Below are 13,594 nucleotides of genomic sequence, written 5' to 3'. Positions count from 1 at the left end.
GAAATGGAAAAGCGCGAGAGATTAGTTTTTCTCTTTGTCAATACTCTTGTCAACCTTGTTGGGAGGGAATCATAATAAAATTAAAAAAAAAAAAGTACAACGCAAAATTTCATACAACACAAAATACGCGAATAATCAAGTTTGCTGCGGTTGCGGAAGTGACCGTAAAATTAAAAATGAAACAAAAACAGAATACTATATCTCTATTAATTTTTTTTGCAATGCCTTCCTAAGCTCCCAAGAAATTGATTTTAAAAACATACAAAAAAAAAAGTTTTCTGGTTTCCTTAAAAAATAAAGGTCACTAGTTGGATGGTTATTATTTCTCAGAACCTGGGGCTGCAGCCCATCAACCCCGCCCTGTTATAATCAAAAAAATTCAGTTAAAATTTTTCTCATAAGGCAATAAATATAATTAATTTAAGAATTAAAAACGTAATTTGAAAGTATATGTCATTAAAATGTACAAGAAAGAACTTTTTTCAAAATTTTATGTTCAAGTTTTCTTTCATACATGACCAGCAACTATTTATTTATTTAGAATTGTATGAAAACTTATTAAATGTTTACGTTTAATTAAATTTCATGTTTTATCAAATAAATAAAATTAAGATGTATTTGTGGTTTTTCTTTCTACATTATTATTGTTTCTTTGCTGTTGTCATATTGTCATGTTTTTTTTTTTACTGTTTTTATAGTTTTTTATTTTGTTGTGTTACCGCATTTTCTATTCTTTTTGTTATAAACTTATACAACTTTGAATGGCTTCTTTTAGTTAAAAAACTAAAGTTTAGTTTTTAGATTTTACATATTTCTGGCTTTTAAGAATTACATTTTTTTATTTGGAAAAATAAATTTAAATGTCAGTCAATATTACTTTCCATGTAACCTTTAATAAATAATTTTCGTTTTACATTTTATATTTATTGATCATTTAAGTTTTTTATTTCATTATTACGTTATTAAAATAAAATTTTATATATATCGGTAAAAAAATATTGTGGGAAAGTAGTTTAGAAAAATTTTACATTAAAGTATAGTATAAACCAAAAATTTAAATTATAGTCCTTTGAATTTAAACTTTCAGTTTAAAATTTAAATTTTAAACTTTTAATTTTAATGGACTCTTGTCATTTAAAAAAGATGAATATAGTTTTAATTTCAAAAAAACCCTACACAGGGGCTTTTAAAAATAGTATTGAAATTAAAACTATATTCATCTCTTTATTTCATACCAGTATAAATATAAAATAGTTTTTTTTATAACTTGAAGTTTCACCAATCTTAAAAGCGAAGAAAATTTTGACTTTTTAATGGTTGAATGGTCTTGTAAACAATTATAAACAATCAAAAATCAGAAATATCATCCCATGAGGTTTTATCTGTGTGTTTTTTTAATGTAATAAGAATTTAACAATTATAATTAAAATAAAAGTAATATTCAAAAACTTACGATTTTTAAACTATATATATATAACATTAAAAGTTTAATATTAAAACGTAAGAAATGTAAACGACGTCTAGTTAATTATTATAAGAAATGTAAACGACGTCTAGTTTATTAATATAAACAACAACGGCAGTAAAAAATTTTAGCGTTTAAAAATCACAACATAAACTTTTCAAAAAAAATAATACACATTATGTTATTATGCGACAAAATGTTTTTTTTAAATTACGAAAATTTTAAGCCTATAAATTTTTAAACCTTTAAAATTTTTTACCGTGTTACTTCTTATTAAATTTACATTTTTATGATTTAAAAATTCGTGATTTAATAAATAAAAAGGGGTTGCTATTGATTTTCTCATTCAAGCTATTTGTGTTTGCGTAACTTCCGTTTGAATGATCCAACTTTCCAAAAGTTTTCGATGTTTCTTTATTTTTTTGAGTGATACAGTCTTTTACTGAAATGCTCTGACTTTTTGTAACTTTCATGTTTATTGGTATATTATTTTCTTTTACTGAGCTGTTCTGATTGGAAAAATGGTCTTCTAAAGTGTTTTTTTTATCATTTATTTCAAGTACGTGGTCTCTTTTAATCAAGAACTTTTTTGCATATCGCAAATTTAGCGGCCTCGATTTTTTATTTGACAACGTAAGTTGTTTAGTTGGCAATAATGGCGATCTACTTAACGCTGATTGTTTTTTAACTTGCATTGATTGTTTATTGAATGTTGACATTTGTTTATCTAACTGCACTAATTGTTCATTTGAAAGAAAATTCAAACTTATATCTGTGTAAAAAAGGTTTTTCGAGTTTAACTCTTTATTGTCCATCACTTCGTTGTGAATGCGATGTTTGGGTGAAGTCATGTTAGATTCTCGTAAACTTGTTGAACATATGTTTGATAAACTATGTCGTCTATCCACTAAACTTTTCTTTCTGGTTTGACTTAGTCGTGGTCTTTTTTTTAATTTTTCATTTTTTTTTATGTGTAGATAAATTTCTGAGCCTGAAGTAGATTTCTTTTTGGAATCAACGGAGTCGTTTGTGCAAACGCAGGTTTTATTTTCCGATTGTTTGAAACTGTTTTTAGAAGATTTTGTTGATTTTATATAATAATAAAACTTTTTATTAGTTGTTGTAAAAACGCCCAATCCTTCGCAAATGCCCAATCCTTCACAATAAAAATTTTTATTTAAGAGTGAATTATTAAATTCAGCATCTCCATTATTTTCAGCATCTCCATTATTTCTCTCTTTAAATTGTTGTTCGAAATAACTTTTAGTTTTACGTCGAGAAAATTTTCTCTCAATGTTTTGCATTTTGTTGCTATCAAACAATGAAGCTGAGCCGACTGAATACTGCCGTTGTTTTGACCATTTCAACATTATAAAAATCTTGAAAAAATATCGAAAATTCTTTATTAAAAAAAATTAAAAAAAGATAAGTTATTATGTAGTTTTGCGTGTTTTACCAAATTTTATTAAATGATATATAAAAGTTTATACGGAAATCTATAAATTTGCATAGATGTCTATATAAAAATCCCATAGACAAGATAATGATTAAAATGTTGGACAAAGTTTATTTTTATCTTCCGCTTTTAAACCGCTTTTCACGGTGGTTTTGAAATTAAAAAACAATCAGATATTTAAATAACATAATTAGAATAAATATTTTAAGTATTTTATTTTATTGTGCTTTAAACGATAATTTTTTTTTAACAACAATATTTAATTTACTCGACTAGATTATTTATTTACTAGTTGAGAAAACATCCTAATAGCAGAGCTAATCAAGACGAGTTCCTTTCATAACGAAGTACTACTTATACGCTGAGTAGATGGAGACTATTCAGCGTATGAGTTGTACTTCTTATGTATACTGGATGTCGTTCATCAGGTTATTTTTATTCGCATTTTTAGCTTTCCGTAAGTGCAAACTGCGTGTACACTATCAGTGATACCACGGGATACCACAGTGTTCTGCGATTACTTTAAAACCATCACCACCATAACAATAACAACAACAAAAACAGCAAAAAAGCTTGAGTTTTAGTTGTTAGTAACTTTATTCTTGACTAACTTTAGTTTGAGTACAATTCTTCTTTTGCAAGGTATTATGCTAGTTATTTTTAAAACTAACACTCTGCAAGCAGAACACCCTGCAAGCAAAACACCCAGCAAGCAAAACACCCTGCAAGCAAAACACCCAGCAAGCAAAACATCCTGCAAGCAAAGCACCCAGCAAGCAAAATGATATCTAAAATAAGTTTTAAAAAAGCATTTGCAAAATGGTCTAAAAAAGTTCTTTTATAAATATATCTTCACTAAATTCGTATAAGACGTGCTTAAAAATTTATTTAGAAACTAAAATTAAAAAAAATATGTTTGTTAAATACATATATCAAATAGTTAGTTTTGTAAAGGATCTTGGCCTAAAATTACAAAAATACATTTAGTAATAACAAACTATTTACACTGTTGCTTGCAATTAATCACAAAGTTTAAAGAGATTTAAGAATACACAGTAAAAATGACTGCAGCTCTGTAATGTAATATCATGCAATTGTTGTTATTCCTCATGGTTTTCTAAACTAAAATATAATGAAGTAATAATAACAAGAGACACTTAAAAAATGAAGTAAAGGGAATGCAGGCACCAAAATGTTTTACAAATTAGTTTAAAATTTCTAACAAAAGGTGTGTTTTGTTTAAAACATGTAAAAATTATTTAAAATTAAAACTTTGTTTTAAACAATAATGCATTTTTGAACAAATTAAAAAATGTGCGCCAATTAATGAGACGTTTTAATTAGATTACAATCAAAAAGTGTTACTTTTTAATGTGGCGATAAATTTTAACTGCTGTAAAGTTTTTTAAATTTGAAATAATAGTGAGAGACTTTCAAAAGCATTAAAATTGTTAAGCTTACCTAATTAAATTTATAGTAACAAAACTTGGCAGCATGTTGCAGAAAGAAGCATAGAACCCGTAAATTATAGAAGATTAACGATCGGAAGATTAAATGTATCTAAATATTTATAGAAAAATCCACTTTGCTCTGTCTACATAATAAAAATTAAGTTTTTTCTAAGCGTTCAAATTTTTAAGAAACATCAACCGATCTATTTTTTTTAAATCTCGAAACACTTGTTTAATAATATAGCTAGATATAATGGGCCTTACCAAAACTTAGAAAAAATTGAAAACATCTACATACAGTCAAATGTAGTATATAATCATACATACATACAGTGCTGGCAAAAAGTCTTGCAACAAGGCACAATTTTACACAAATCAATGTTTGCAATGTGTACACAAATGCAAAAAGTTTTGCAACATCATAATTACTTTTCATAATTACTTCCAAAAACATTAATACTTCCAAAAATATTATATTTTCACCAAAAACAAGTTCAATTATTTTTATTACATTGTATAATCATTTTAAACAGATGTACTATTAATATTTGGTAGGATATCCTTTGTTTTTTAACACAGCACTAATTCGTTTGGGCATGGGTTTGGCAAGATTTTCACTTAGTCCTGATGTAATTTCTGTACACCATACATGACGAATAGCATTTTTTAAACCATTTAATGAACTGCAGTTCTTAGCAGATACACGCTTCATGATTAACATGACAACCAAAGATTTTCAATTGGGTTGAGATCTGGAGAATTTCCAGGCCAATCAAGCAACTGTATGTTTTTGATCCAAGCCACTGCTTCACAGACTTCGCAGTGTGGCATGGTGCTGAATCATTTTTGAAAAATTGTGCACTGATGAATAATCATGAAATTGATTAGAGATTCATCCAAAACGTTGAGGTGCTTTTTTGCATTCATAGTTTCTCCTTTGGGCAAAAAGTATAAATCTCTGAGGCCATGAGCAGAAAAACAACCCCACACCATTACAGAAGGCGAATGCTTCACAGTTTTGCATGTGTATTTAGGATTGGTAGGATTAGAACTAGTAGGTCGACGAACAAAAAGCTTAATATCAGAGAACTGACGAAAAATGGACTCATCACCGAACATCACCAGTGTCCACTGCTCTTCTGTCCAATCTTGATGCTTCTTGCAGAACTCAATGCGCTTTTTTCTCATCTTTTCAGTTACTAATGGTTTCTTAAATGGCCTTCGTGCAGGTAAGTTTAATTCCGCAGAAAGTCTGTGACGGATTGTGCGCTTTGAGACATTAGAAAGTGTTGGTATGCTGTTCTGTAGGTTACCAGAGGTTATTGAAGGATTCATCTTGACCATTGTTACCATCCTGAGGTCAGTACGCTGTGAAGTGACTCTAGGACGCCCAGACCTCTTTTTAGGAGACAGGGGGATAACCTGCTTTACAACACGCCAAATTGTAGTGCGTTTAACCATGTAAATTGTATGTATGTATGTATGTATGTATGTATGTATGTATGTATGTATGTATGTATGTATGTATGTGTGTATGTATGTATGTATGTATGTACGTATGTATGTATTAACAAATGTATGTATGTATTTGTATAGGTTATCATGTTCACCATTTTACTGGTAATATGCAATAACATATGTATGTATTAACATATTTATGTATGTATTTGTATAGGTTATCATGTTCACCATTTTATTAGTAATATGCAATCCAATCCAACCTACCTGATAACTTATTTTATTTTATCAACACAAGGCCGTATTTACGTCATATAGAGCCTTAGACTCACGGTCGTTTATATATTAGGAAAAAGCGCTATGTTTAGGCACGCATGCGCCAGTTAATAGAAAAAAAATGTTGAGCTTTTAAAATGGTTGCGGTTCTTAGCTACGAACTATATTTTAGATAGCAACCATTGCTTTCTATGTTATTTGTAGAACTGATTGATTTTACCATACTTTTGACCTAATTCAATAAATTTATATCTTAATTGTATCATAAAACCAATAAAAAATGGAAAAGAAAGTCTTATTTTTACTTAAATTTATATTTTCATTCAGGCTTAATTGTTGCTAACAAGTGATTTTGTTTATTTATTTGAAATCCAATTTCTCAACTTCTGACTGTAGGATTTCCGTAATTTTTTTTTTAATTTTAGATATATCTTTTCTGTAATTATGATATTTTTCTGGTTGTTGCTTCAACTTTTTTTAGGTGTAAATTCTAGATACTCATCTAATAACATTTTAACAGAGTTAACTACTCAGAACTCTCTCAAAACGTCATGCACTCGACTGCATGACGTTTTGAGAGAGTTGGGTGCTTTTTAGACTAAGAAGCACCAAACTCTCTCAAAATGTCTTTATGTCAGAATCAAGAATTTATACTAAGAATCTTAGTTTAGTTTTTCTATATTTAGATGTTATTAAAATATAACTAAACAAAAAAATATCGCAAACGAACTAGGCACTTATATATGTACGTAAATGATGTGCATGTATAATATACGAATGATGTATCATTTATATGTAATGTATATGCATAAAGCATTATATGCATGTTGTATGTATTAATATATGTGTGTGTTGGTGTTTGTGTGTGTGTGTGTGTTATTCATGTGATGTACCATATTTTATTTATTATATAAACTATAATTTAATTCAAGATTTAGTTCAAATATAGTTTAATTTTATAAAATAAATACAATACATAATATTGTTTACAATAGTTCTCTTAAAAATTTTAAACATATTCTTAAAGTTTAGCCCACATTAAATTTGTTTATATAATAATTATTAATTAGTTTTTTCTCATTGATTCATTACTGTTTTATCTTTAGATGGAACTGCACTACGAAAATTTAAATTACTTGTGCAGGACTTGCGCAAAATGGATTGGAAAAAGACAATATAGTTTGACTAATAATCTTAAAACTATAATAGAGCAAGTGTTTCTTGTTAAATTCAAAGAAATAGAGAACATTCATCCAAAAAATATTTGCCACAAGTGTTATTGCACTATTAATAATGCAAACAAAAGAAGAACAACAACTTTTTTATCTCTGTATACTAACTGGCAACCACATAGCATAAACTGTGCCACATGTCAGATGGCTGAAAATGTGCGGCATGGTACAGTTTTCACACGTTCACTTTTAAAAAAATCTAAACTCATAAAAAAAATATATATATCTTGTAAATACAAAAAATGTTGGACAATTGCAATGTTTAACTCAATAAAAGAAAATATATTACCTATACATAATTTAAACATATTGATATATCAGAACTACAAAATGAATTGAATCCTTTTTTAGAGCTCTGTTTATGTTGTAAATGTAATAAAATACCACAAATGCCTGTTACATTGAAAAGCTGTGAACATTTATTTTGTTTTTTATGTCTTGTGGAAGAAATGAAAAATAAATATATTGATGAGACTTTCTGCCCAAAGTGCAATAAAAAAATTTATATTGATGATATGGTGACCAGTAAAAAAACTAATTCTCTTCTTCAGATGTTAACTCTTGTATGTAATTTATGCAAGCAAAAATTTAATGCATTAAAAGAGTATGAAATATTCAAAACTCATAAAAGCTTATGTCATAACGAATTACTGTTATCAACATCATTACTGACTTCATCAAGTAATTCAAAAAAAAGTATAAATGATTCTTTGAAATAAATAAAGACAGTGATATTCCCCAAGAGCTAGAAGAAGCAGCCCTTCATATTATTAAGCAAAAAATGGCAAAAAGTGGACAAAAAACAATTGAATTTAAAAGTGGAGGACCTCGAGTAAGTCTTTATAAAGATATGTCTTTATAAAGATAAACATTTGAAAATTTATTTTTTATAAATAAATATTTTCGTGTTTTATTTCTACTTTTCAGCCAATGATTTTTACTCATGCACCAAAAGCATATGTCAATAGTGCTCAGGCAGCACAATCAACATTAAGATTGCGTAATACAAATATTGCAAAGCATTTTGAGACTTTAGCAGGCAATTTAAACGATGCAGTTGCAAATCAAACAAGTAAATTGCTAAATTCATTATCACAAGACACAAGGCACTCCATACTAGATAATGCAGGACTAAACCACTCTGAAATAAGTGCAAGTGTGATGGTTGCAATGAAAACTGATATGGGAGTACCATGGGAAAAACTTAAAATTATGTCTAGGTAAATATATATATTTTTTCCTTGAACAACTTGTTTCACCATCAGAAGGTTCATCAGGAAAGTAGCTTTCTGATGAACTTACTGATGATGCAACAAGTTGTTGAAAAAAAAAAAAATCAAACTTTTTTTACACTGTGTTTCATCTATTAAGACAATAGATGAACCACAGTGTAATAAGACTTATCTATTAAGACACATCAGAATTCATTTCTGATGTGTCTTAATAGATAAGTCTAATTGATGATACACAGTGTGAAAAAAGTTTGATAAGTGATTTTCTACTAATTTATATATATATATATATATATATATATATATATATATATATATATATATATATTGTTTTTACAGGTGGCTTTAGAATTATAATATATGCACTGCATCAAATGCGTCACAAAGAGTAGTTGCTGAAAATTGGTCAGGCAATGAAGTTATTGTTGAAAATGCTCCTTTCTTTTTTGAAAAAGATGAGAAAGATAAGTTAGAAATTAAGGAAGTTCCTTGGGGTTATATTTCTGATTTACCCAAACATATATTTAGACATCTAGAAGAGTTAGAGAAGTAAGATATTTTAGAATTACAGAAAGATAATAAATAATCATATTATATATATATATATATATATATATATATATATATATATATATATATATATATTATTTATATATTATGTATATTATATATATATATATATATATATATATATATATATATATATATATATATATATATATATATATATATATATATATATATATATAACTTATAGTTTTTCAGTATTACTTAACTTTTCAGTCCATTATAATTTTTTTTTTCTAGTTGCAATGATCTTGTGAATCATAATTTTATTCAAAATAAAGAAATTCACATCAAAATTGGTGGTGGAAGTTTCAAGATGAGCTACCAGATAGTTAATACCATAAATCCAAATAGTTCTGAAAATACTATTGTTTTTAACATATTTGAATCAAAAGACCTCAGAGCTAATATTAAAGTAGTCATGGCAAGATTTGAAAAACAAATAGAAGCGCTACAAATAATGAAATATAAGTATGTTAATAAATTATGATGTATATATATATTATTTTATATATATATATATATATATATATATATATATATATATATATATATATATATACTGTAAAATTTACATGTTATATATATATATATATATATATATATATATATATATATTTAATGTTTGTGTACATACTTATAGGGATAATAGTATCAGAGTATTTATTTTTGGAGATTATGAATTCCTTTGTTCACTGTATGGAATTTCCGGAGCCTCAGGTGAGCAGTTTCATTACTTTTATCTTAATTTTTTTAATTATGTATTTCAGGACAGGATTTCAAGACAAAATAAACTTAAGTTGGGTAGGTCTTTAGAACTGCCCAGGAGGCTGATAATATCTGACCACTAAATCCTGCTTTGTTCATTCACCTCACCAAAATAGGATTAGTAATGGCACGCCAAATTTGATGCCCATGAAGTGGACATTATGATGGCAGCATCATTAAAAAATAAAAATTGTCTTTTATCTCAACCGTATCAAGACTATATTTTAAAACAACAAAAAATTTTGAATCTAAAAAGGTGCATTGATAAACTAGATGACCAAATCCAGCTGGTTAATGATACTGTAGCTATAGCCATATTGAATAATGAAGATTGTGTAGAAAATATTCAGTCACTTTACATCCCTCAACTCAATTTGCTAAACGAAACAAAAATGGAAAAAGTAAAAATTGTTATAAAATTTAATAAATATAACTTTGTGAAAATAAGATTGTTTTATGTTATTTTTGACATGCGGATAAAAAACATGTTTTTTTAGGTTAGAGAGTGTAATGGTTTGGAAAACGAACTGATTTTTAAGAAAAGTGAGGGACCATGCATTCAACAGATTGAGTTGATTTTGCAAAAACTCAAGGTACAGCGACAAGCATATAATGGGAAAAGTTTTATAGGAAACCATGTACATAAAATGCTAAAAGTAAATATGTGCTACATGTTTTACATATAATATTTTATATTTTTATATATAATATATATTTAATAATTATTATAATAATAATGATGATGACGGTGATAGTGCTGATGATAAAATAATAGTGATAATTATAAGCTGAAAGTACCAAGTAATGTATCATTTGTGTATTTTCAGAAAAAATCTATATTAGAGCTTTGTAATTCTGTTCCGCTTCTTGTTTATAACAATGGATTGTCTGGAACAACTGTTCATGAAAAATCAGTTGAAATTAGTAGCAAGTATAAACAACTTTTCAATAAGCTTTCCAATTGTTATAGCATATTTTCTTCAAAAAGTACTATGACAATAATTGAATTAACACAACTAGTTATGTTTTATGTAATAGTTTTGTAAATAAAATAGTTACTATTTTAAATAATTATTTTGTATTTGTTTAACATTGTAGTGCCTCTTTACTGCTTGTTTTATTGTATTGCATTAAATTTTTCTCACATAAACGTAAAAATATAATTATGTAATAATTAATAGCTATATTTTAAATTTTATGGTATAGTTGACAACTATAAACTAAATTGCAAAAACCTAAACAATAAATTATATAATAAGAATAAAGACATAATATAATGTAATTTTTTTTCTTCTGCTTAACCATTTGATAACTGTGTTTTTGTATACAGAAACATATGTTGATGATTTAATGCAGTTTTATCATGTCAAATGGCCTCAGGGTTCAGTGCCACCTAAGTTGCACATGATGGAAGATCATGCGATACCATTCTTACAAAAATGGGGTGCTGGCTTTGGATTCTATGGTGAACAAGGAGGTGAATCAATTCATCATGAGTTCAACAAATTAAAGATTATATATCAATCTATTCCTTCACCAACAATGCGATTAAAAAGCATCCTTAAATCGCACCATCTAAAAACTAATCCTAAAAATAGAGCGCTGAGACCTAAAATTAAAAAAAGAAAAAGGAAATGATATCTGTGTTACATTTTAAAAATTATATGTCAATAAAAAAACGTCAAAAAAGAAAATGTAAATAATTTAAAATTGATATTTATTTTTGACTTTATATAAAAAATAAAGTTTTATTTATTTCAGAAAACTTTTTTATTTGAATTATTTTTATGTATATATAGCAAATATAAAAAGTTGAAAAAAGAAAATATAAATAATTTAAAAGAGGTATTTATTTATAACTTTATATAAAGAAAGAATTTTTTACATTGCAGAAAGCTATATTTTTAAGAAATGACACCTGTCATTTCTTATGGGTATTATTCTTGTTTTTATCAACATAAAAAAAAATTATATTTTGTTAAAATAGTTACTAACAAGAGGATATAAAGTAATAGGATTAAATGTAAATATGCTACAAATAATTTAAGCAAGGTAGTTATGTTAGTTTTTAAATAAATGTAACAAATTTATAATCATTCAAAATTTCTTAAACTAAAAAGTTGAGTAATATGAGAATAATATGTATCCAAAATAGTAAAAATTTTCAAATAATTATATCCATTGTATATTGCTAATAAACACCATAAAAGTATAAGGTAATTCAAAGAACTTACAGATAACAAAAAAATTAACTGTATTTTTATCCTCAATTGTCAAATCCAATTGATTGTAATCCAAGAAAGTTAAATACGATATTCTTTATTTTTCATATTTCAAAGAATTTTTTCAAATTTGTGTCAATAAATCAAAAATCAATCAACATCTCAATTGATTTTGTATCTATCAACACAACAAAATGTACATACAATAAACCATGTTACTTCCATCTAAAAGAGAAGAAAAACACACACATATATATAAATATATAAATTAGTAAAAACTCTTATTAAATTTTTTTCTTCACAGAAGAAAAAAATTATATAAGCATTTTTGCTAATTTATTATTGCTCTGTTCTTTAATAACATTGAGAACTCTATTTGTAGAATACACTAACATAATTTATATATAAAAATATATATATATTTATGTATATATATATATATATATATATATATATATATATATATATATATATATATATATATATATATATATATATATTTATATGTGTGTGTATATTTATATGTGTGTGCGTGTGTATATATATATATATATATAATATTATTATTATTATTATTATTGTTATTATTATTATTTAGATGGAGATAATTATGGAATAACTCATTAGTCAGATAACAAAGTATACAATATTAATTTTAAGATAAGTAAGAAAAATTAAAAGTAATAATAAAAAATGAAACTTTATTATATTAGGACATAGTCCTATCAGTAAAAGCATACTTTTAAGCCAAAAAAAAGCTGAAGCAATAACCAAAAAAATATCATTAATATGGAACATATTTATCTGAAGTTTAAAAAAAAAATTTTGAATTCCTACAGTCAGATTTTTAAAAAATCGAATTTAAATAAATTAACAAATCTGTGTTTTACTCTAAAAAGTAACTAACTAGAGATGAAGTTTAAGCGCGCTAAGACCATTTTAATACTATTTTATTGATGTAATTATGAAATTATATGTATTAATATACTGATATAAGTTAAAAACAAGAGTACAGCATTATATTTCAAAGAAAATGTTAACAAATTAACGGTTGTCATATAAAATATTTTATGTCGTTAAGAGCCGCAGCCATTTTAAAAGTTCAAGACTTTTTTAAAAATTTTAACGCATGCGTGCCTAAACATAGCGCTTGTAAACGACCGTGGACTATCAATGAAAGGGGGGGGGGGCTCTAAATTATAGTAATATTTGTAGGCAAAAGTTTATAAGAATAAACAATTTACGTATTTTTAATTAAATAAAATAATTATCATTAATTTAATATATCTATCAATAAAGGTAACAAATCAAGTGAAATTATTTATTAATATGCATATAGCAACTTAGTAACGATATGCTTTATGCATTAGCGTACTGCATACTAAATGTGCTTAAATATTTCCAAACTTAAATTTAAAATTTAAACCATTATAAAATCCACATTAAAAATTATTAGAAAAATTTGAA

At 26.0% G+C, this 13,594-nt stretch overlaps 2 protein-coding genes across 2 annotated transcripts in view; one reads left to right on the top strand and one right to left on the bottom strand.

Moving 5' to 3' along the window:
* Positions 1 to 1,659: 1,659 nt before the first annotated feature.
* The window catches only part of LOC124817940 (uncharacterized), a 38,718-nt gene continuing 26,783 nt past the window's right edge, over positions 1,660 to 13,594 (bottom strand). The window contains exons 2-3 of the mRNA XM_065804218.1: positions 12,140 to 12,352; positions 1,660 to 2,844 (exon numbers count right to left, since the gene is read on the bottom strand). Coding sequence (XP_065660290.1) covers positions 1,753 to 2,835 — 1,083 coding nt within the window. The 5' untranslated portion in view covers positions 2,836 to 2,844; positions 12,140 to 12,352 and the 3' untranslated portion in view covers positions 1,660 to 1,752. The remainder of the gene's footprint in view (positions 2,845 to 12,139; positions 12,353 to 13,594) is intronic.
* Positions 8,052 to 10,550, top strand: LOC136084081 (uncharacterized). Its single transcript, XM_065804219.1, has 4 exons — positions 8,052 to 8,170; positions 8,266 to 8,558; positions 9,781 to 10,306; positions 10,403 to 10,550. Exons 1-3 carry the CDS (start codon positions 8,120 to 8,122, stop codon positions 9,986 to 9,988), a joined length of 552 nt encoding a protein of 183 aa, XP_065660291.1. The 5' UTR covers positions 8,052 to 8,119; the 3' UTR covers positions 9,989 to 10,306; positions 10,403 to 10,550.

The sequence above is a fragment of the Hydra vulgaris genome, chromosome 08 (assembly GCF_038396675.1).
Source record: "Hydra vulgaris chromosome 08, alternate assembly HydraT2T_AEP".
Lineage (NCBI taxonomy): Eukaryota > Metazoa > Cnidaria > Hydrozoa > Anthoathecata > Hydridae > Hydra > Hydra vulgaris.
The sequence above is the reverse complement of the archived record's forward strand: the minus strand, read 5'-3'. Positions and strand labels throughout refer to the sequence as shown.